At 41.8% G+C, this 24,382-nt stretch overlaps 1 protein-coding gene across 5 annotated transcripts in view; it reads right to left on the bottom strand.

The window, feature by feature from the left end:
- Positions 1-24,382, bottom strand: part of ATXN7L1 (ataxin 7 like 1) — a 75,842-nt gene that overhangs the window by 34,804 nt on the left and 16,656 nt on the right. For 2 of the 5 annotated variants that reach the window (XM_063134165.1, XM_063134160.1), the window contains exon 3: positions 14,220-14,324. The exons of 1 other annotated variant lie outside the window; for it this stretch is intronic. In XM_063134165.1, the coding sequence (XP_062990235.1) occupies positions 14,220-14,324 (105 nt within the window). Of the gene's footprint in view, positions 1-817; positions 983-1,007; positions 1,067-14,219; positions 14,325-24,382 lie in introns of those variants that run through there. 2 more of the 5 variants (XM_063134164.1, XM_063134163.1) reach the window with 2 other exon arrangements.

Genomic DNA, 24,382 nt, shown 5'->3' with positions numbered 1-24,382 from the left:
GTTGGGAGGTGAACAGAGACCAATATTTTATTCTATTCTTGGGCAGTCTCACTGAGACAAAGCTCGGAATCCCCAGTCAAAACAGAGAAATCAGGTCATTTCTGGCCCAGCTAAAAAATAATTTAAAACAGTTTAAAACACTTAAAACCAGAGGCTCAGAGCAACACTGATGCTAGTTTGCAGTATTATTATACTATTGCAATCCACTTCCTGTTAAAATGACAATCTCACAGAATGACACATTTGTTGTTCATAGAATTTCATTAAACATGCAAAGAATTAATTCTCTGCTCTATAGACTGTGAAGCAGTTTAACCAAACAGACATTTCCATAGCAAGTCAGAAACTTTAAAGATTACTGTCTCCGTAACCAACATGACTCATACTTCCAGTTTAAAATACTTAGAAGTTAAAACAAATGCCAAGCATATTTTAAGAGAGAGAAAAACACTTCTTGTAAAGTGCCAGAGAACTGAAGTCATTGGGAGCAATATGGATAACAGGCAGTTATTTCCTAGCCAATGGCTGTAAACACCTTGTTAAGCACTTTCACTTTCTCTGTGGCAAAATCTAGCACTCGCTGTTGTCAGTTAAATTAAAAGAAAAGGGAAAATCTGCTAACGTTACAGTAGAGAATATTCCAGCAGTGGTAGAAAATAGACAAAGAAAATTTTATAACAGAGTTGGACAAACAACAGTTTCAAGCTTGGTTGAAAACAGTCTTCAAATTAGATCCACCCCAATTGTATTTGCACTGCTGAAAAGGAAATGGAACAAAATTTAGCTTTTCGAATAAAAGGCAGTTTAAGAAACTTACTAACTCCAGTGGAGTGTTGAAATCACCACCGTGTTGCACTTTCCTGTATTTGCAACACACAACATCACGGTTTTCTGAAATAAAATGGCTAAAAATCCCTCATTTCTACAGGGGGCGGGGGAGGGAGGGGAATCAGCCAGAAGATAAACAACACATCTTGCTAGAAGAAACGTAAACTAAAAGGACTTACACTGAGGCTCGGTCTGCTAAGTTAATCCAATTCTAGGATGACCGTAAACAACTTTAACTGCTACAATACGAAACTATTCACGTTAGGGACACTGTCAGAGAGTGTCAGCAAAATGATTAGGTATTCCACAAGGGCTGGAAAGGAGGCAGTCAACTGCTCCGGCAGACAGCAGATCTGCCCTTGCAGCCAGTAACTGTTCTGTCTACAAACACCAGTGCCAGGTTTCACACCCTACCAGTTATACAGTAGAACTATTACTTTAGCAAGAACAAAGCAGTACTTAATGCAGGAAAAAAAGGCTGCTTATGAAAGGGATATACCCCGAACATTAATATCACACTGACAACAGTCATAAAGAAAATTCTGCAGATGACGAATCTTGAGATGACTAACTGGGGATGGCAGTTAACCTGACCACTAACGTTTCATAGCAATATATGTTTTGAAAACACAACTCTGGAGTATCACACAGTTAAATGCAGCCTGTGAACAATATGGTTTAGTGTTTTGGCCAGCAACTCTGTTTACATGGATAGAGCTAGAAATCAGCTTTCTTGGCTGCCGTTCAACTATTGACCATTGTTTCTGTTCATGCATTGTCAAAACGTTTCTCACTATACACCTTACACGTTGTACAACTAACAGGTGAGGAGAGCTACTCACAATGTCTACCTCACACAAACATATCAAACTGTCTCATACTTTGCACGATTACTAGTCCAGTGATATTCCTCTACTGCAGCCTTCCCCAACGTGGTGCCCTCCAAATGTTTTGGACTTCAGTGCTGATCCCAACGGTCAGGAATACTGGGAGTTGTAGCCCAAAGTATCTCAAAGGCACCCAGTTGGGGAAGACTGCTCTACTTTCTACTCGTCTAATTATTTTTATTTAATACATTTATACATGGAGTTCCTAGGCAGTCCCCCATCCAGGCACTGACTGGACTCAAACTTGCTTAGCTTCAGCAGCTAGCATGTGCCACTCAGGCAGTGAATCCTAAAGATCTTACAGAGAGCTCTTTCGCAGCCTTACCACCCAAAATCTAAACTGGGGAGCCTAGGATTGAATTTGTAACTTTCTGCAGGTAAAACATGTGCTCTATTCATCGAGCTACGGTTCTTTCACAGCATCATATACTTGATAATATAGGCACAATCCAGCCAAAATGCATTCCTCCATCCAACCAATGTAAACAAAGAGGGAGCAAGAAAGTTATAAATATTTTTAAAAGACTAATATATTACACCAAGAAGAACATATAGAACTTGGTTCTGTTAGAACTGAGTATATTTCATCACTTCTTCCAATTTCACTGACATATACACTTCCATAAAATCAAGCAGAAAGGGTCTATCTAAAAGTATTTTCAAAAGAGTTTTATCGGTTTGATTTTTGCCATTCTCCAAATGTATAAAACAGACTGAAAAAATGTCCCTGAGCCAGAATTTGGAGCCATGATTACCAATCCAGGTCCAACCCACTAGCCACTAGACAAGACTTGCCCAACCTGGTGCCTTCTGAAAATGAAATACCGGGTGCCAATAGTCAGGACGATTGGCAATTTTAGTCCAAAACTTATGGAGGACCCCATGTTGGAGAAGGCTGCACTATACCATAATCATCATGTCAGGGGGTGAAGAAGGGAAGGCTGGCTCAAAGAAGGAAAACAGGGCCAGGTATTGCACAGCTTTCTGCATGTGACCTTTGGCTCCCTGGGCCCTCTTTCCAGGCTACACTCCTCTCATTGTACTAAGGCTACTCCTGAAGCTCCACCAAGTTCCATGCATGGAACACCATAAATCACCTTTTGGATTCCAACTAAAATCTTCAATAGCTAATTAGTAAAAGTGGTGACGATTAGTAAATGAATCTGGGAAAACAGCTGAATAGATCATTTTGCTCTTTATTGCCATTTATGAATTCCTACCTCCTACATACAATATTTTGTCAGTTGAGAGCAATTAATGAAAGTTCTTATGCAAAACTGTTAATTTTAACAAAAGCAGAAGTATGACAGGAGAAATGTGTCCCCTCCCTCTCAAGGTGAATGGCAGAAGTGTGAACAAAATTGTTTCAGATAGAAATTAAAGTTCTCAAAATGCGGTGTGGCTAGCCGCTGTTTTCTGAAATACCCTTGTAGTTTGTTTTGATGTTATCTGACAACAGAGACATTACACAAATGGCTTGGGATGCTTAAAAATAAGAACCACAGATGCTTTGACAAGTTTCTCTTGCAAGATGGGGGCGGGTTTATGTTCACACTTTGATATTTCACATATCACCATTCAAAACAACACTCTCTCCATACTCACTATTTTGAGCGAGTGCATGTACAAGTATGTTGCACATATGAATTACGTGTGTGCATCTGCAACTTAATGGGCCCATTCAGAAGACACCTTAAACCATAGCTTTAACCATGGTGGTTAAGCCAGAAAGCCAGGCTGTGTTCAGAAGACACCTTAAACCATAGCTTTAACCATGGTGGTTAAGCCAGAAAGCCAGGCTGTGTTCAGAAGAAACCTTAAACCATGGCTTTAACCACGGTGAATAAGACTTTTTGCTTTATTCAGTATGGTGAAAGCCATGGTTTAAGGTGTCTTCTAAACACAGCCCAGCTTTCTGGCTTAACCACCATGGTTAAAGCCATGGTTTAAGGTGTCTTCTGAATGGGGCCAAAGAGTTTCACAGCGAACCACAGGGTTAAAGGGCATCCCATTAGCACCTTGCCCCCAGTTATCTCCATTCTGCCTGAGAAGAGGAATCAGAGAGGCTTGAGCAACTAGCATAAGACAGCCTTGTACATATTTTACTGTCCGCAACTTGAAGTGTACATTAGGAGTGGCCTTTCCTTATTTTATAAAGAGGTGTGAGAACTATGGGTATATGGCAGATACCTTACTCTGTACCAGCCTTCCCTAACTTGGTGCCCTCCAGGTATTTTGGATTACAATTCCCATCATGGCCAATGGTCTGGGATAGTGAGGATTGTAGTCCAGAACACTTCTTTTCCCCTCAAACCCCTTCCCAATTGATTTCCTCCCAGCCAGGCTCAAAATGTCTGGAATGAGCACAATTGGGATAAAGAGAAATCCTGAAAGAGAGAGATAATTGAGAGAGAGAGAGGGAGAGAGAGAGAGAGGGAGTGAGTGCTGGGAAATGTGTGGAGATGGATCCACCATAAGAAATATTTTTGTTTTGTGTTTATCAAGTTAAGAGATATACAGAATAAGGTTCAAGCATACATAAGGCTCTGAGAAGCTTGGAATTATTTGTTCTACTGGCAATTTGGTACAGGCTGAAATTTGAATCCAATTTTAAAAGGATCCCAAGACATCTTCAAATTAATTTGTGGGCTGAACATCCAAGTGAGATGGCAGGAATTAAGCCTGCAGCGACGAAAGCATTTGATCTTGGTGTTCTATTGCAGAAGTGTCCTTCAGGTTCCAGAAAACGCCAGTCACTGAAGGACAAACATGATATGAGCTCCCCCTACTGGCTACATATATATGCAAGCAGTTGACTTGAAGTGCTATTATAAAAAACACCCCAAAAAACCCTACCAAAACACAAGTGATTAAAAAATGCTTTTCAAATGGCAAAAAAAATATCGCTCTCATCTTGCCCACAATACAATGGCCTACGTCCCCACAATCAAAGCATTTGGAGAGGGAATAACCAGCTTCATATTTCAGGGATGAAATTACTGGATGTATGTAGAATGTATTTTTGAACAAAGTTCAAAGAGGGCTGTGAACCTGACTTTGCACGTTGTCTTGCAGCCATATACAACTTGCAAGGCACCCCTCAGCCTTGTTACATCAAAGTATGCTGTGCATTTTTTTAAAAGTATTAACTCGAATTAAAGCAGCACATGTACATTTGCTGTCTTCCACCTTACACTGCCCCGCCCCCATTTTATGTGCAGTTAAATAAAAACACAAAACAGTTGCAAAACAGCCCTCATGATGGGGAGAGAAGGGGTATACTTGTGACATCCCAGACAATGAACAGTCACAATTCCTGGTTTTTCTCCCAACACACTGGAAACCTGCAAAACTAGTTTTCAGTGGTTATTCCAGGATAGAAGAATATACACATATTTCAGTAGCAATGAAGATGTATCCAGACCACTTTTATCACAGTTACAACATTACACCTCTCATTTTCAAGAATAATCTCTAAGATTCGGGGGAGGGCAGAAAGAACCCTGAAAAAAATCATATTTTGGCTCAAAAATCAGATTGCCAAGCTGGACATTTGCCTCCCATTTCCAAACATTAGTACATGAACAATTCCAGGGTTCTTGGTAACTCCCACCTGGTGAGAAAGGATCTGTGCACTGCTGTCAAGGAAAAGCCAGTTTTTCTGCCAAAATCCAAATTTTGTCCTCTCCTGGATTTCCCTCAATATCTAGTGGAATAAATACAATATCTCTTATATTAACTTACATATTGCATATACAAACTGGCAAGTATTCATTGTTATGGCATCTTGAATAATTATGGATAGAAAGAATCTAAATGAAGAACTCGTTCCTTCTATCTGGGATCATGTATGTTTTAAAGAAGGGGCAGGGAACACGTAGCCCGTGAACTGCATATGGCCAGGTGCAGACTTTGCTGGATTCTGTGGGGAAAGTTGGCTTCCAGAAGTTGCCCATCCTTGTTTTAGAGGACCATTCAATACAAAAGCTTTGGAAGAATCTATACCACACACAATCTAATACAGTTTTTGAAGGTACCACACAATACTGCAAGGGTCAGCTTTAGGAAATTAAAGGAGCAATCCTATGCATGTTTAGACAGAAAAAAGTCCTACAACTCCCAGGATGTCCCAGCCAGCCTGAAAGGCTTCTTCATGATAAACGTGTTTCCTCTTTTCAGGTCCAGAATCACTCTTGTATTCCCCAGCCTTTTGAACACTGAAGCACACAAGATACCCAGAGCATCATTCTTTGTCTGAAACTGGTTCTGAGAGATGAAGACTGCCTTGGAAACTGTTGCATTTCTCTTGACTGCTGAAGACAGAGGATGGCTGAACTGATCAGATGGGATAGGAGAGAATTCCATAGAATAGCCTTCTTGAACTGTCTGAATTACCCACTTGTCTGAGGTGATGACCTTCAAGGTGTTAAGAAATACCTGAACCCTACCACCCACTGGAAGAAGGTCATGTCTTTCTTCTCAGGAAAGAAGGGCTATTTCCCTGATGTTGTCTTGGAGGATTGCCAACTATTCTGAGAAGAATAAGATGGGGGCAAGAAGAACACAACGGAAGTGAAAGGCTTGTTGCCAATTTTCTTGGAGGGCAGAGAAAGCACCTTTTTATCCTTTATCTTGACAGGATCCAGTGGGACCTGAAGGAGCTTCTGACCAGAACCAGGAGCACCAGTTTTGGAAACTGAGACCACCACCAGTAACAAAGCCATATGCTGCATCTAGTTACAACATTGGAGGCCTCAGAGCACACATCTATTTGCAAGGCATCTAAGGAGGCATCTGCTAAAGTGGCTCTGATCTTCTTGAGGCCATCTTTGATTGATTTAGGAACAGCAAACACCAAGTAAGTGGAGAAGCCCAAAGGGGTAACTCTGAAGCCTCAAAACCTCAATGCAAGGTACTTTCTGCTCTCTGATTGCTCCAATTAGAATCAACAGGCAAAAGAACTTTAAAATGATGGTGACCACAGGATAATCCTCTTTAGGCATCTGAACGCCAGACAAAATGTCCTCAGACAGAGAATAAACAGACTTTTTTCCTCTGAAGATTCTCCATTCTTTTTTTATGGCAAACTCAAAGTACCCAGGAATGGAACAAGGGGCCCCATAAAGGAGCAGTGGAAAGGCTAGCTCTATCCCTCTGGCTTGGAGTGAATGTTGCAGGAGCTTCAAAAAGGCCCAAATGCAATGAGGCAGGACTATAACCAAGAAGCTGCTGAGAAAGTTCAGGAGAGAAAAGTCTGTCCTGGCTGTGTCTAGAAAGATCCCACTCCATACAATTTCTGTTCTTGGAAGAAACATTTGTGCCTAAAGAGGCAATAGAGACTTGGGCCATAGCTAGACCTGAGGTTTATCCCTGGATCATCCAGGGTTCAAACCTGCTCATCTAGGTGACACACAGGGGATCCAGTGCTCAGGCAGGTTTGAACCCTGGAAGAACCCAGGATAAACCTTAGGTCTAGCTGTGGCCTTGGAGATAGAATCAGGAGTATCTCAGAAACAGGAAGGAGCACCTTGGTTTGGTTTGGTTTTTAGGCGCTGATCTTTTTGTAATAATGGCTCTGTTTTCTTTTAAGAGACAAGGTGCCTTGAGAAATAAAAAAAGCACAGGAGTGATGGGGAAGTGAAGGGCCACAGCCCTAACATTGCCCTTAGAAAGAATGGGAAAGACCAACTCCTAGATCTGCCCCTAAAATAGGATCTGTTGCTAGGTTGTCAGGGAGAGTCCCATCAACGGTCCCTAGACCAGGAAGAATAATGGCGGTATTATGGCTGTTGCTGTACCTCCCTGTTCTGCTGCAAAGAATAATGCCTATATGCCCTGAATGTGTCAGCAGGGTGCCATGAGGAGCAGGCCTGGGAACAGGACATTAGCTGCTTCTGAAAGGCATAGTAAAATATAATAGCCTTAAGCCACCTGAAAATTAAGCCACTGTTTCCACTTCCAAGTTGGGACTTACTTAGGACTAGGATAACCTACCGGCTTGTCACAACCCTCTGAAGCAGCAGGAATGCCACCCGGGAGTCAAACTGGCTGTGAGGAGCTGTTTGATCCCCAGAGCAGCTAATGTGCCTCATGAAGAAGAGCTGCTCTACGCTGGAACAGGCTTTAAGTATTGGTGACTGATTCTTCTCAGGGAGAAGGCAGGAAAAGCTGTTTGTGGAGGAGGAAGGAAACACCCACAGTTTAAGAATATGCCAGTGGTGGGACCTAGGTCACATTCCCCACAGAGCTGTGGTAAAACCCTGCCTTAGGGGTAGAAGACTAGCTCCCGTTTTCCATGAAGTGGCTCTTCAGCTCTGCCTTCCCAGTCCCAGAAGTGGGACCAAACACACATGGGAATGTTCTCCTGCCCACAAGGGAGAATAATTCAATAATGTTTTTCTCATATAGTAATATTATTTCTAAGTAATGCTTCCCACAGGCTCCTGAAGTAGCTTACTGTCACTTTAAAAAAAAACACACAAAATAAAATGTAAAAACCACTAGAATAAAATATCAGTTGTACAAATTTAGCAATAAATACACACGTTCATCCCCTAACAGATGCCTGAAAAGGAGACCAGGTCCGTACCGATGTCTGTGCATGGTTTGAAAAAGCACCTCAATAATGTGCCTTTTGAATTTCCTACTCCCCATTCTAAACATATTCTAAAATATTCCATTGTTTACATCCCATTGTTGAACCTATTTACTTGACAGCAAGTCGTGTGAAGTAACATGACACTTCACAGGAATTTCTGAGAAGTTGATTTATTGTGCAGTGCAGTAACTGTTATGAAGGTTTTCCTGGTGATGCACAACCAGCTTTGATGAGCCACTGATGATTTTGCTGTGCATATACCAGATAGAGAAGCAGAGATTAACACAATTTTAAATTATAAGTAATATGTTTCTCAGAACGGCCATACAGTTATACACCAGACCAGCTTTATTTCACAGTGGGGAAAAAAGCCCCAATTCTTTGCCAAAAAGTAGTAATCAGTAAGCATTACTGCACACAGTTGTCTATGGTGGTTTCAGCTTCTAGGCAAGAAGTGGCTGTTATTTAAAGCAGCCAAGGAAATGATCCTAAGAAGTGCATAAATGTGTAGAAAGCTTTCAGATACTGAAAATAAAATGAGACGGTTGATTAACTGTGCTTTAGCTAACTCAGAGTTTCAAAGAAAGGGCAGCCTAAAGAAGCAAAAAAGTTACCTAAAGCCCCCTGACTCCTTCAGGCGCAAAACTGTTGCTGCTGGAGTTGGCCTCAATCAGAGGCAGGAAATCAAATGGAAACGCCGTAGGGGAACTCCACATGCAGAGCAAAATATACCAGGAAGGATAGATGTAACATGGGACAGGATTGTCTCTTTCCTCTATGAACATTACGTGTTATGCCAATATCCAAGAGTACATGACTGTTACCAGGAATAAACAACGAAAAGTTACAGTGTCATATTTCTTGGAAATTGCCATAGGATTGTTTTGTAATGGTATTGCTTTTACACAAGAATAAATGGTTGCTCACAATGTAGTAGTTTTTAACCAGCATTTGAAACAATAAGAGCAAAACACCTAAGATAATAGCTGTATATTCTTTTTTTAAAAATAGTAGATATTGTTTGTGTCACAACTAAGAGCCAGACTGGCAATCTGCTATTAGGGGAATGGTGCCAAAGAAACCAGAATCTCTCCAAGATAATATATATTGGTTCAGCCTCCTCCTAGGCAAAAAGACAAAAAAAATCTATTTCCTTATTAAAAAGAAAAAAATACTTCCAGGATAGGGCAACAGAGGCCCATCTCAGGAAGAAGCATGGGCTGCTTTAGACATTACAAAATTCTTAAACAGAAGGCACATGTGTGTATGTGTTTGTGTGTGCAGCTGCATGCGCATGCGCGCACACACACACGCATGTGCAAACGACTGTGCATGGATAATCTGTAACTGGCCAGCATGTTTAAATGCAGGGGATTATGCACTTGTAGGAATCGTTTGGTACAATCAACGTGCACATAGGCACAAAGTGAATCTCAGATATTCGGTGAATACCCATTGGAAACAGCTGCTTTCTGGACAAGAACTTGCAGAGATATGTGGCTTGTGCTTACAAGATTTTTTCAACGTCAGCTGAGAGTTAGGGACAGAGTTACATCAAAAGGACCTTGAACATGAGAAGCAGTAGGCTGAATTTGACATGGTAGGAGAAGTAGGCCAAAGCAGTAGGAAGCTGTGAAAAGGCTTCGTACAAGAACTGATTTATACAGAGTAATGGTTTCATGTGCAAAAATGAAATCTAAACTAAAAATGAACTTCTGAAACTAGAGATCCAATTTCTTCAACTTAGGTTGAAAGCTTAAGTGCACTTAACTAGTGAATAAGCCACGCTGAACACAGTAGGACTTGCTTCCCAAATAATCATGCGTACACATGCACTGTTACTTGAGCTACTGAAGGAACAACGTTCCAAACTCTTCTCTCAAATTATAGGTATCTTAAAAGTGATAACCTTTACATGACTAGCTTTGATGGTATGCATGTTTGGGCAAAATTAGACTGATAGAATGTACCCAACTAAGATTTTGCCTAAATCATCCAATTTCCTATATATGCTAATTATAACACCATGCCTTACTTTATAGTGCACTATTTTGACACTTTGTTAATCAGTGAGTTCTGTAAACTGAGCCCCACAGTTTACATTTAAATTACCATTTGCTTTTCATCTCGCCATCTTCAAGCAAATCGTCTTAAATGTTTGTTTCAATTTAGCCAATACATCAAGCACAAGTTAATTTTCTTGCATGTCAGTTTCATCCTTCCCAGGCCCCTGCACCACAGCCCAGTCCATTCAGCAGGGTCTTTCTACACCTGGAGGGGACTGCCAGGGAGAAAGAAGGGGAAGGACAACTGCTTCTCCCAGCCCGCTTAAGCGTTTAAGAAACGCAAGTTATCTTGATACAGCTCTATGGATAGAGCAAGAGCTTCATTTGCCGTTTTCAGTGCAGGAGCTCCCAAACAGACAAACTGCTTTTAAAATTGAACTGCAACTGTCTGCGTAGATCTTGCCTGTACCTGAACATCTCTTGGTCAGATCATGGCCCCTAAAACAAGGATCACCACTTTATTAATTAACCCTGGGTTTCCCCACCACCACCACCATTATTGGAATCTTTCCTCTTGGCAACACAAGACCTGGAATCCTGTACCCTTTCAAACAAAAGCCAGATATGCTTTTCTCTGGGGCACAAAACAGCCTAATAAAGAACTGTCAAATTCTCCTCACAGGTTGTTTTCTTGGGCAAATTACCTCTAAAAGATCACTTTTCACTGTTTCCCTCCGGCATGGCAACAGTTTCCTGTTATGATGATATATTTGCTCTAAAACTTTTCTTAAATTGCTTGTTGCACACAGGACTGAGAGGAATGCCAGATGAAAGAGATCCATCTTGAGCACACACCAAAATCAAATACTTCTACTTCAGAAATGACTACCTTTTCACTCTCTTGCCATCAGCGCCTAAAAACAATAACAGCTAGCTTTGTTACACTGAAGGACAAAAGGAACACGAACAAGGAGGAGATCACAAGATCTGCACATTAAGCATTCTTGCCAAATCCTTATATCTCTCCTTTTTTTCAACCAATGGAATTCTAGACTAGGATAGGCAACTTGGTGCCCTCCAGATGTTTTCTACTACAACCCCCATCAGCTGCACCCAGCATGGCCAATGGACAGGGATAATAGGAGAAATAGTCCAAAACATCTGGAGGACACTACATTGTCTACCCCTGGAGACCAATAACAAATTAGTAGGCAAAGAAACTAAAAATACTTGTTAATCAAAGCAGAAACTGCCATAATGGGAATGAAGGGTTCATGAGAGCTTCAGTTATTGGGTGATACAGAAATGTAATTAATACAAAAAATAAAAATGAGATGAGCAGTTCATTAATCCATAACTGAAGGCTAGACAAGCCCAGACAATGTGAATAGCATTCACATGCTTAAGTAGATCCTAGTCCAAACCTCCTCCTTCATACATATAGACAATGTGCCTATTCACATGTGACTGAGGGAAGGGCGGTTAGATTAACTACGGAGTGGGGAGTTGGCGAAACCATGATGCATGCACCGTCACATGACCGCATGGTTTACTTATTGCTCCACACTTTGTGGTTAATTCATCCTCCTCCCACCACTGCGGCCACATATCTCAGCCACCCCGACGGTGGGAATTGGGTCACCGTGGACACTATAGCTGGCAGATGGCAGTCCCAACCACTGACAAAATCTGCACATAGCAAAAGCATTGCTGGAAACTTTGGCCACTGTAGGCAGCCAACTCTATGGCTGGCATGGTTTTGTTTTTGTTTTTTTGCAGAACGGCCATTTCAAAGCATGGGAAGACAGACGACATGGTAAGACATGCTGCGGTCCCTTAACTCCACGGCAGGAAGGGGGTTTATGTGGGGTGGTTTACTAGTCATCTTTGTCAGGTTTTTCTCCGTCCAACATGTCATGCTAAGGCACCGTCATTTCCTTCCCAATGCTAACCATGGTGGCATTACATGCGACAGGCCCAATATCTCAATTTAGCAATGGGACCTGTGCAGCAAAAATATCAGGGCTTACCTACAGATCCAACACACCTGAGCTTGGCATTCACAGCCAATACTTTAAGATGAGATTTATCTTTAAGTGATGCCAAATAAAAATGCATGTAACAGGTCAATAATGTATGTGTAATGGCTCAATGAAAAGGCAGCACAGATGTCCAGTATAAACTCCAATATTCCAATATTTAAATAGAGTGTTTGCTGTGACAATGCAACTTACATCAGGCCACCCTTTCATGCTTCTTATATTAAAAAAAGGGGAAAAAAGAAAGGGATTCAAGCCAAAGTCTTACTGATTAACAATTAGCACAGTTTTATTCTAAGTACACTTCTCACAATAGTTGTATACCTGATCCTAAAAACATTGTTTGAAAGTAAATCCCACTGATCTGAAAGAGAACTGATAGCAAAGAAAGAGTGTATCCAGATAGCAACTTCCCCTAAACTTTGTTTGGTCCTTTGTGTTAAAGTGAAAAAAAATGTTGTCTACGTAAGTACTGCAAACATCCTTTGGGAGGATTGCTGAATTCATCTCCTGTTGTGTGAACTGGTTGGGCCATCATGGTCCTGTATCTACTGCCTTTTATGGCGTGGACAGGTGGGGACTGGCCAGCATAGGAAGGGGACAGAAGCAACCCTACCATGACATAAGACAAGGTGCAAATTGCAGTAGTCAGAGGCAGACCTACTATAATGCAATACAAGGTGAATTTGGGGTGCTTAGCCCACTTCACAGTCCTCATAAGGCTATGAAAAGTCAGGGCAGAATTATGTCTACCCTTCCCACTGGTAGATTCCCAGGTGGTATGTACCATATCTGTTACATGGTTTGGGCCTTTGTGCATGAGGACATCTGTTTGGCCTGGAACCGTGGCAGGCACACCCGACTAAAGCCCACTCACTTCACTAATTGAAACTTCTGACCAAAAAGGAAGTAATACAAGCATGGCCACTAAGGACAGCAGAGTGGAAAACCAGCAGATCTGAACCATGGGGCACAACATTAACTTCAAGAGGGTGGGGGTTGCACAGGGATAACTTCCCAGTGAGCTGTACCTATGTAAATTAGTGGTGACAAGAGCTGACAGATTTTGGCTAGCCTTACTGGCCAAGCAAAAATCTGTTGCCACCAGGACCCCCCACCCCACCCTGAGGCAGGTTGGGTGGAATCTGCTCCTCTTTCCAGCTCTTAACTTGGGAGTTGGGTGTGTGTGTGTGTCAGAAAACAAGCCTACACTCCCCAGCAGTTCAGAGCTGCAGAGGTGGGCCGAGGCTTGCTCTGCCTTCTGTGCCTGAAGGGTGCTCCAAGTTCCCCACAGGCACAGAGACCCCCCTTCCTCTCCCCTTTCAGCTTGAAGATTCAAGGGTAGGTGGAGGCATGTCAACTGGCCTTTGCACTTAATGGGCACTCTGAGTTCAGAACAGAGGGCAGCCCATACACCTCTGCCTCCCATCTCCAGCTCAGAACTGAAGGAAGGAGGCAGAGGCAAGTCAGCTTGCCTCTGCCTGTAGATGCAGGATTGAGCTCCTCTCCCTTCCCGGAACCTGGCTCCCCTTTCGCCATGCTAACTGAAGTGAGCAAGACTACCCCACCATGACTAATAGGAAGGGAGGTGCCATTTAGATTTTCTGTCTTTGAGCTAGTTCTAGAAGAGAACTCACGTGAAAACCAACCAACCTCTGCCACCCCTCCTTTAAAAGCTACCAGCAGCAATTGGAAGTGTTTTACAAGTGTTCAGAATTCTAACCTTAGTAGGTTAAATTAATCTAAACAGATTTCAAAAGAGGAGACATTCAACTGAAAAAGAATAAATATCTTCCAATGCACCATTTCTTATGGGACATGTACACCGAGCCGTAATCCAGGAACAAAAGTTTTCACTTACCGCAGTGTGACTGGAAAACCTGTGGCTTGACTACCTGATTGCAGATATTGCACACTACTAGATAGAAATCATCATGAGCAGGATAATGGCCAAATAAGTGCATATCTGTGGGAAAGTTAAAAAATATATATATACAAGTATTAGAAGTTGTCCTTTCAAAAAATAATTTATTTTCCAAAAGTTAAAATATTACCACACTGTGTGTGTTTTTTCTTCAAAATACATTCAGGAAAAACGATTGCAATGCAATCCTACGCAGGTCGTTTTAGAGGTAAGTCCCACTGAATTCCATGGGACTTACTCTCAGGTACAAATATAGAGGACTGCAAACTTAGTTTCACTACAAAGAACAGAGACTTAGAGCACAATCCTATGCGTATTTATGCAGGAAAAAATGACACAGCTGGCTGGAGAATGCTGGGAGTTGTAGGACTTATTTCTGTCTAAATATGTATAGGATTGCTCCCTTAGGAATACAGCTTTTCCAAACTTAATGTCTACCATTTTATATAAACTGGGGACAAGGCATCTTCTCTGGGTTATAGCAATACAAGAAACACCACATGTGATCTCTGTATCTATTGTAGGTTGCAAACATATGAATAAAAATGTAGGAAGAGCCACTGCTATCACCTCACTCATCCACCATCTAATTTCTGAAATTATTTCAAAAAAGAAATCCTTTCCCAAAGTTATATTCATATAAAGTTTGGCTCCTGATGAAACCTTAGTAGGAGAAACATTTTGAAGAGTCGGGAACTAGTGGCAAGCCAAGACAAAAAGGGGGAAAGATAGAACAAATTCAGATCTGCTCCAATGGTGGAAAATAAATAAATAACACGAATTGTGATTGCCTCTCCTCAACCACAGAAATAGCAGCTACCCAAACATATCCTGCTCAAGGTCCATTGAAATTAGCCCCTTTGTTTCCATACACAGAAAAGGTTCCCGGGAGAGTGTCTCCATTTTTCTCCCCAGATTTTCTAGCCTAGTGAGGAGGAATAGGAGGAATCAACATAACAGAATAACTCCTGAGTTAGTTAGGAAATGATTCACAGAAGAAGACCAGCTTATTATATTCCCAGCCCTCTGCCTTAGCTTTTACCCAGTGGCACCCTCCAAATGTGTTGGACTACAACTCCCATTACATTTGTTTGTTTAAACCACTGGGTCAAAAGATTAGTTATTTCATAGCCAAACATGCTTTACACTGTGGGGGAGTTTCAGATCACTTTTCAGGCTGGTGGGTACAAAATTTCACCTACTTAATATGTAATTTAAGGGGTACTATCTAAAACCTTATTCTAAAACATCATTTCATGAAGTCAATGTTACAGAAAAATTGATCAAAATAATTTGTGATAAATACAATACGTAAGAGGGTAGTAGCAGATAATTTTGTTATCGTTCTATCTGCAATAAAATGCTTAAAGCCAACACACTTAAAACAATTTTACAGTTTCTCAATGTATACCCTTCCTTTTTGATCTCTAGAAACCCTCAAGGTGGCTTACAAGGAACGTTCATAAAAATAAATAAATCATGGCACTAAGCTTGTCAGAAAGAGAAATAAGCACATACACATGCAGATTTATAAACAGACCAATAGGAAATTGACAACATAATTCCCCAACTAGAAAGACAAAAAGTACCTGACATAAAGAGTGGGTGAAACAAGAACAATTTTTACAATTTTTTCAGCCTCATAGACTGAAGCCAATCAACGGAATATATGATAAACCCAAGTGAAGGACTGCAGAAACAGGAGAAGTCTAGTAAGAAGCCAGACTTCTTACCAGACTGGTTTTAATTTTTGTGAACCGCCCAAAGAGCTTCAGCTATTGGGCGGTATAAAAATGTAATAAATAAATAAATAAAATAAATAAGGTTATTTCTACAGTGCAGAAACAACAGTCTGTTTTCAGCTAGAGATGTACGATCTCCACAAAGAATTACAGATCTTTCCTTGTACTCCAATGTTTATTATGGGCATAAGACCACTACCCCAGATGTGTCCAAACTAATATGCAGCTATATAATCATAATTTAACAAAACCTTGAAAATTTTTACTAGATTAAAAATGTCCACCCGATATTTCAAATGTTGATGGCATCTCAGATAATACCATTGTTCTTCAATAGACCAATACCTTCCATGCCAACATTTGCAGGGAACAGTAGTATTTATCAAACTGCAGGTTCATACTATACTTTGTGTGTGCAAGTAGTCCTGACAGTTCTTGGGCACTCAGCACTCACACAGATATAATGCTGTTATATAGTACCCTTCAATACACTATTTCCTGTGTAGTTCACATTTTTATAACAAAAAGTAAATGTAATGCGTGAAACAGGCAAATCATAGGTATAGTCTATAACAATTCCTATGACAATGGCAGTTGTAGCCAAGATGAAGGGGAGTGCGAACTACAATAATGTAACCCTACAACACTGGTATTAATCTGTTTAAGGGATGTGTCCTCCCATATAACTGAAAGGGTCTCTAAGATTCTCATGACCTCAGTGCAAATTAGAAAAATAATGCTGCAATCCTTCTGAGAGAAGTAACTCACTAAGCTGTATTTTGTTTTTATGACACTTTTTTAATCTATCCTTTGCATGTTTTGGTGTTGATTTTGCTGGTCTGCAACCGTAATAAATAACAATTTGAATTTTTTACAATAATTACTTGGTTTACATGTTACCTTTTTACAGTTACCAATGGAAAAGAAATGCTCCACTTGTGTCCTGTGGATACATGGATCTTTTCCTTTCCTGAAAAAGGTATAGAAAAGCATTCTGCTCATGAACTGAAATCTGGGACTTCAGCTATTAATACAGTAACAGGATTATTTTATCTCTTAGGAATGAATGTAAGAGTTTCATATAGGAATGCAGTGACATTATCAGTGACATAGATCGAAACAAAGTTGTTTGACCAGAACACAATGGAATCCCTAGATCTAGTAGACAGAGATTATCATCTCAGGAAACCTAGGGTAAATAAACTTCAAACAATAATCTTGATGGCAAAACAGACTCTAAGGGATTGACATGCGTGGCAACAAATGAGGGGCTGATAAATCAAAATGGCATGCTGCCTCCCCACTACTTGAGCTAATTAAATATTAGAGTGCTAGAGATGCTAAGGAATGCAGATAATTTCCCAGTAATTACTGCTTGCATCAAAAACAAAACCATTAGTGAACAAGAATGGTACACTCTGTAAGAAGATTCACTGCTGGGAAACAGGAGAGGAGGAAGGGGCAGTCAAGACAACTCACAGATCTTCCAGGACCACAGAGGTCCAAGGGGATCAACAGGGTCACATTCCCCTTTGTCTTTCTCCCAGCATAGTCTGTTCACCAAAGCAGGAAGGAAAATATGGTGTATATAGTACGTATTTCAGAAGACTGAAAAACTAAACTGACATTCTGTCGAGAATTCCAATATATTTCTTGGGGAATCTTCCCCTCCCCCATCACTCAATGTGTTCTACATTTTTAAAACATTAAAAGCATTTTTTTAAAAGGGGGAGAAAAACAGTTTGTTTGGTGTGTGTTTTAAAAAGTGCTCAATATGCCCATTTCCCCTGCAAAGTATAATTTCAAAATAAGAAATTATTTTGAATTAGAGTGAAGCAAAGCTCCTTCAGTTTCACTCACACTTTGGGAGATCCACAGGAGAGTACTGAAAATTGTGGTCTTTGTGAACTGTTACCTCCAAAAGTCAACAGGAATCCCTTCCTCATGCCTTTTAAAAACCTTAAAAAGAGAGCCAAAACAGATGAGTCAATCATGTCAGGGAGTATATTTCACCACCCAATATTACGGAATTTGAGTACTCAGTTTGTCCAATATATACCCTCAGCACAACTTTTCTTTTTAACTTGAAGTGCTCTGGCATAAACCAGTTCTCCCACCACTCCTGCCCTATCCTCCAATAAGGCCTTCCTTCACTTTTATTTTCCCATATGAACAGTGGCTTTAGGGAGCAATTCTCTACTTCAGCTGCTGGCTGAAAGGCTATAGGATATGGGAAAAGCCCACCAATGCTGGTAGAATTCAAGATATACCAGAGCAATGCTAAGCCAGCACAGCAGCCATAGCATGGTGTAGCAGACCCACAGCAAATCCTATACCCCTTCAGAACCTGAACATAGCTGAAAGCAGCGGAACATTATACTAACTGCAGAACAAGTGTAACGAACATTCTTTCCATTCAACCTAATGGAGAGGCAAACAAAAGAACTACTCCCCACCCCATACCCTTACTACATCACAAGAGAGTGTAGAATATGGCACAAATCAGCACCCAATCACTACATGCCACCATCAGTGAATAAACCCCACACAGGAAGGCCATATCTCACATAATAGGGTGCATGGCATGGGGCTATATGTTGCTGGTCTCAGGTCATACACATAAGGGAGAACTCTGGTGATGGGAACCAGAGAGCACTTTGCACAAAACTGCTCCTGGACCCTTGCCAGCTCCATAACAGGTAATTATGGAATGGGTGGTTTGTTTATTCATTTTAATTATTGTCATGCCACCCTCCCATCTAACAATAGCAGGACAGCATACAATGTTTTATGCCAGTTCTACAACATGTTCCTAACATGAAGCTGGAGCCATGGGGGACACGGCACCTGCTGTTTGTCAAGCAGCTGTCCTAGGCACAGGAGCCCTGGCATGATGTGGCTTCAGACAGCCTCAGGCTGGGACAGGTAGGGACCTTGATGCTACAAGGATTTCAGGTCAGGGGCACCTCCACTCTCTGCTCACTCAGACTCCCTGCACTGTGATGGGGCAGAGCATGCTGAGTGGAAGGGTGCTGCTGCCATGTTGCATGAAGCAGTCAGCTGGGGGTGGAGGGAAGTAAAAGGAGGGGTGAGCCAAAAAGTCTAGTGGGCCTATACAGAAGCCTGACTATTGTCCTATGCAGTGCTCCTCCCGAATGGCTCTGCTGTGTCTGAGTGTGGAAGCTCCTCTTCCCCACCTTTTGCAGGGTGGGGCTCTACCCCGGATTCAATCCTGGGACCTCCTGCATGTGAAACTCGAGCTGCTCCACCAGGCTACAGCTCCTCCTCCAGCCATGTGCTCCTGGCATCTATGACTGGGTGTTAGCACTAGTGGAGACAAATGCCTCATGATGCATCTCATTCCAGTCTGCTGCTGTGGCTGAGTGGGATGGAAGTGTTCTGCCCACTCTGCTCAGTGTAGGGGGCTGTCTATATGCGGGGAAAGCCCCCACGGTGACTGTGGATCTGCGCCGCGTCAGTTAGACAATTGAGGCGCAGCTTCACAGCCACTGCTGGGCTACCCTGCGATGCTGCGTTTTGAAAAAGTTGGGGATTTACTCTGACCTTTTCAAATGGAGCAATGTCAACATGGAGGTTCCACGGTATAACGTCACTCCACATCCAATCCAGAGGTGGAGCCTGGTGGAAGACAACCAGCGATAGGTCACCTTCCACCAGGAAGAGGGCAGCTCCGGAACCCAGATGGCCAACAAGAAACCCCATGCTCCCTCCTCGGCGTTGGGATTGCCCGACGCTGTCCCAGGAGAGAGAAAGCATGGGGTTGAAGAGGGAGGCGGCACCAACCTGACAGCCCACAGGTTTGAGTCTCAGGAGCTCCCTCTCTTTTGCCTTTGGCATGACCCTTGTTGGGCAGGCATACAAAAGTCAAATGGGTCCTTCTCCACCCTCCTGGTGGGGCTCAAACTCCAGGCTTTCAATCCTGTGCCTTATGCAGTAAGCAACTCACCCCTTTGTGAAGCTGCTGCTTACCCCGGTCCTCCCTTTCCCCGATTGGGAAAAGACCCCTTTTCTTCCCTCAGCGCATCATGAAATTTTGTCTCAAAAGTGCTGTGTATGCTTCTCAGAAGGCCTCCTCTCAAGGGAGCTGTTTTGGGTGCTGATATGGCCCCTCTTCCCTTCCCCTCACGTCTTCTGTTCAAAAACAGTACTTGTGAACAATGCGAGCTATAAAGGGAATTGAACCTCTATGTTCAAAGATGACATCATGGCGGCATCTCCCTGAAAGCGTGAGTGGGTTGGCTCCTACCATGTCCAGTTGACATGGGGGCATCTCTGCAACATCACCACATTGCCTGTGTTTAGTGGGCACTGGAAATGGGTGCTGAGGGCGAAGTTGTTGTCACTGCACCATTCTGTGCTTCCCAGAGCAGTGTGTTTCTCCTCTCTTGTTCTGGGCTGGGTGAGTGTAGGATATGGTAGATGTTGTGCTGACATCTCTCTCCCAACAGTATATTGAAGTATAGGGTTGCTCTGCTTGTTAAACTCAAACTAGAATTCATCTTACCCTAGACTATGATTTTCCCCATTGGTTAGGTTTGTCTTAAGCTGCACAATTCCAGTTCAAATTCATAGAGTGAAAAATGGAAGTCAAGGCTTCATCCCATTTTTGAATCTCTCAATTTCAGCAACCCTTCCCACAGCCAGCACGACCCATCTCACTGACAAAAGACCAAGTTAACAGCCACAATCCAAATCCATATTTTGGTCCTGGAAGGCTCATAAAGTGAATGAAGTAAACAGGAATAGCGGATCTTCAAGATAACTATGGTAAGATAGATAATTAGATTTCCCCCCTTATTTGAGGGAGTGCAAGCACAGACAGTGCATAAAACTACTTGTGCTGCTGTGAAAGGAAAACAAAAACCGTGTTTAACTATAGCAGACCCAAAAAAATCATTTGTTTTGTATTTTTTCAATGTTCTCTCATAGCTGACTCAGAACTGTTGTTTTAATTCCCAGATCATTTACTGACATTTTATACTGGGATACTTGAACATTACAAGGGCCATTTTGAGAAACTTTAGTAATTTCAGATAAAACTGGGAATGGGTTTGGTGGTTAAAGTTGTACCTATGTCCTCTTAAGTGCTCTCTTATAAAAACTTCTGAGGGGAAAAGGGAAAAAAAAGCACCTTCTAACCTTCAATACGGATTTCAGACAGAAGAGTTGAATCATACTACTCAAATGTACAGAAAATACATTCACAACTAACAAAAGTTCAATGACTGGAACAATGTAATCCTATCATTACCCTCTGAATAAGGTCAAGATGTTCCAAGTGAAATATACCAATTTAGCTGTATGACTCTGTCACAGAAATCACACTCTCACATTCACACAAAGGAGCTATAACTTCCAAGTAAAAAAACTGCAAAACCAGTAAGAATGTGATATACTAGCCCTGCAAGTTCATTCATCATGGAAACTATCCAACACTCATCCAGTGAGGTAAATATTGGACTGGGCCTGTGTTTTCAGCATACAGGGGTGGAAACGAGAATCATACAAAATTGATTATTTATTTATTACATTTCTATACTACCCAATGGCTGAAACTCTCTGCTAATATAGCCAAGGCTTAATTATGAATGTTAATATTGTTTGATACCCACAAAACTCTGTGGTATAGGTGTTAACAAGCTAACATTTGGCTTTGGGGCCAAGCAATCCATTTTAACAAAGATGTACTCTGTAGGCTAAAGTCAACATGGGAAGCCCAAACAAATTATTTGCTGAGAAGATACTGCTAAAGAAGATAATGAAAGAAATACAGTAAGTCATTAAGAGAGTCTCTTGGCAAAGCTATACCCTTCATAGCAACTGTGCCAAGATATGTGAATTGTTTTCACATAAACGGAAACAAAAAACCCTGAGCCAAAGCAGAAAACTACAACAAGGAAAACCACCTAGTTAGTAGACAAAAAGGAAAAGAAGTGTGAAGTCTTCCAAGCAATTCCTCTATGGGACACAGAGGCAAACCCAGTTTTACCACAAGAGTATACAACATATTAAGCTGTAGCCAACATATCTCCCCAAGAAGTATATTTATATAATGCATATGTTCACAAACATGTGCTTCGTCACATTCAAAAATTTATGTGTGTGTGTACACATTTAAAAATATAACATGTAAAGTGGTCTTAGAATCAAATAGGGAAATCCTCCCTGCACGTCATAAAAGCTTCCAAGCTTTTACAGGCTGAGCATTTATACCGCATTAATGTACCTAGTTAATCAGAGGAGGGGAAAAGGAAACAGATGAGAAGCCCAAACAAGCTTACCAACATCTCATTAAATGCCACAATTGTGAAAGGCAGACTACGATATTCACAGGGCTTTCGCTCCTTGATAACTTCATCAAAGCTTTGATTTCTGAGACTGACAAGGCTGCAAAAGCATTAGCTTGGCTACACTTGACAGGGCTTTCAATTCTAAGCAGAGTTACTCAGAAGTACTTTTGAATGAAACCAGTGGGACCTCAGAGGGCACTCACCTAGGTTCACATCGAACAGTGAAGATATAGACAGCTAGGTATTCAAAGTGTCTAGCAGCATTCTCCAACGTGGTGCCCTCCAGATGTTTTGGACTGCAACTCTCAGTATTGGCCATGCTGGCTAGAGGTGACAGAAACTGAAGCCCAAAACATCTGGAATGCAGGTCAGGCTGCTGCATAGATACATTATATATTCACCCCAAGTTTGCCAAGAACAAAACACAGCATGTTGCATTGACACATTGTTTCCTGGTCTGCTTCCTTTACAAGTTAAATCAGACCCAATCAAAACACCTGGTGGCGATGAAGTATAATCTATCTAGCAGCACGAGAGTGAAAAGTGACAGGAGCCACGTCATTTCACTATTCATCCTGAAGTCCACCACATGAAAGCCACAATTGACAATAGATGAAAACCACAGGTTCCTCCCCAGGAGCAAAAGCAGTTTGTTTACCACCACGGACATGGCCGAGAAATTTCTAAAAGCTAATAATAGATTGTAAAGCAATGGTGCTGTGTGTCAGTACTAGGCTAGGCCTCCCAAACAAGTCAATGACCCTGTTCAGATGGCACGCTAAGCCATGGTGGTTAAACGTTTGAGCTAAACCTAGTGTGTCATGTGAACCATTCCTAACCATAGTGGCTACATAACTACGGTTTAAACATGCTCACTAACCATTTTCTGCAAAAGGGTTAGTGGCCTAAACATAACTTACCGTGTTCTCTGAACAAGCCCAATTCATTATACCCATCCCATTTTAAGAGCATATGAAACAGACAGACAACACAGAGGCCAGAATGCATTCTGATTGAAGTGTGGTGTGCTTAATGAGGATGGCCAACCAAGATCTTTTGTTTGCAGAACAGATCTTCTGTTCTACAAAAAAAATATTGTCAGGTAAGTTAAAATGGCTGAACAGAGATGCCAAGTTTGGATGAAAGCTCAGTTCCTTTCACTACCTCATACCACATTCCAGAATTTCAGTTTTGTTTATCATACCACTGAGAGGAAAGAAGGTGTCCCTGACTTCCCCATGGCCACCAAAAGAATTCTTCTGCAAAATCTGGGGACATCAACACTCTTAAGGAGTTGGCTCTCAGGCCTTGCAGATCTAGAAAGGATACTTGTGCTCACAGTATTCACAACTTCAGGACCTGTCAGCACATTACAATTTATCTCCTCACATCCTTAGGGAGCTGTAATACAGATACCACATACCAAAAAGGTTTTATTCCTCTGCTAGAGAACTGGAGAGAGAATTGAGGACAGGGGGAAAAACACTACAGCTTTTTTATCCCCTTATTCTCCTGTTCCCTCTTGGTGGCTCTTATGGAAACCTTCTTTCCAGCAAGCCTTCATGGTGGGCTTTCTGAGAGCTTTGAAGTCAAGACCTTGCCCTTTAACTGAAAGCTTTGGAGTCACCCTGAAGTTACCTGCATATTTACCCAGCCTGCACATAAAACACCTGTCACAGGGTAGCCACAACAGTGGACTTGCCAATTAGACACAAAAGTGATCAGTAACTTAATCTCAAATGCAGCTAGTAAGGGATTGTTGCCTAGATGCACCAATGGATTGGATGTGGACTAAAGCTGAAACTCAGACAAGACAACAGACTAGCTAATCCAGGACTGGGAGGACATCCTGTTTGGGCTGGGGTTGCACTCCCTCTGCAGGGTCAGATTCACAGCTTGGGAGCGCTCCTGGATCCGACATTGCTCCAGGAGGGTCCAGTGCTTCTGTGGCCAGGAGTGCCAATGCCCAGTTTCCAGCAGCCAGACTGCTCTCAGATATACACTTTTTAAGATTACATTAGAGTGGTCTTGTGTCAACTGCACTGGT

This window comes from Elgaria multicarinata, chromosome 9, assembly GCF_023053635.1.
Source record: "Elgaria multicarinata webbii isolate HBS135686 ecotype San Diego chromosome 9, rElgMul1.1.pri, whole genome shotgun sequence".
Classification (NCBI taxonomy): domain Eukaryota; kingdom Metazoa; phylum Chordata; class Lepidosauria; order Squamata; family Anguidae; genus Elgaria; species Elgaria multicarinata.
Note: the sequence above shows the minus strand (reverse complement) of the source record. Positions and strands in the feature narration are given on the sequence as shown.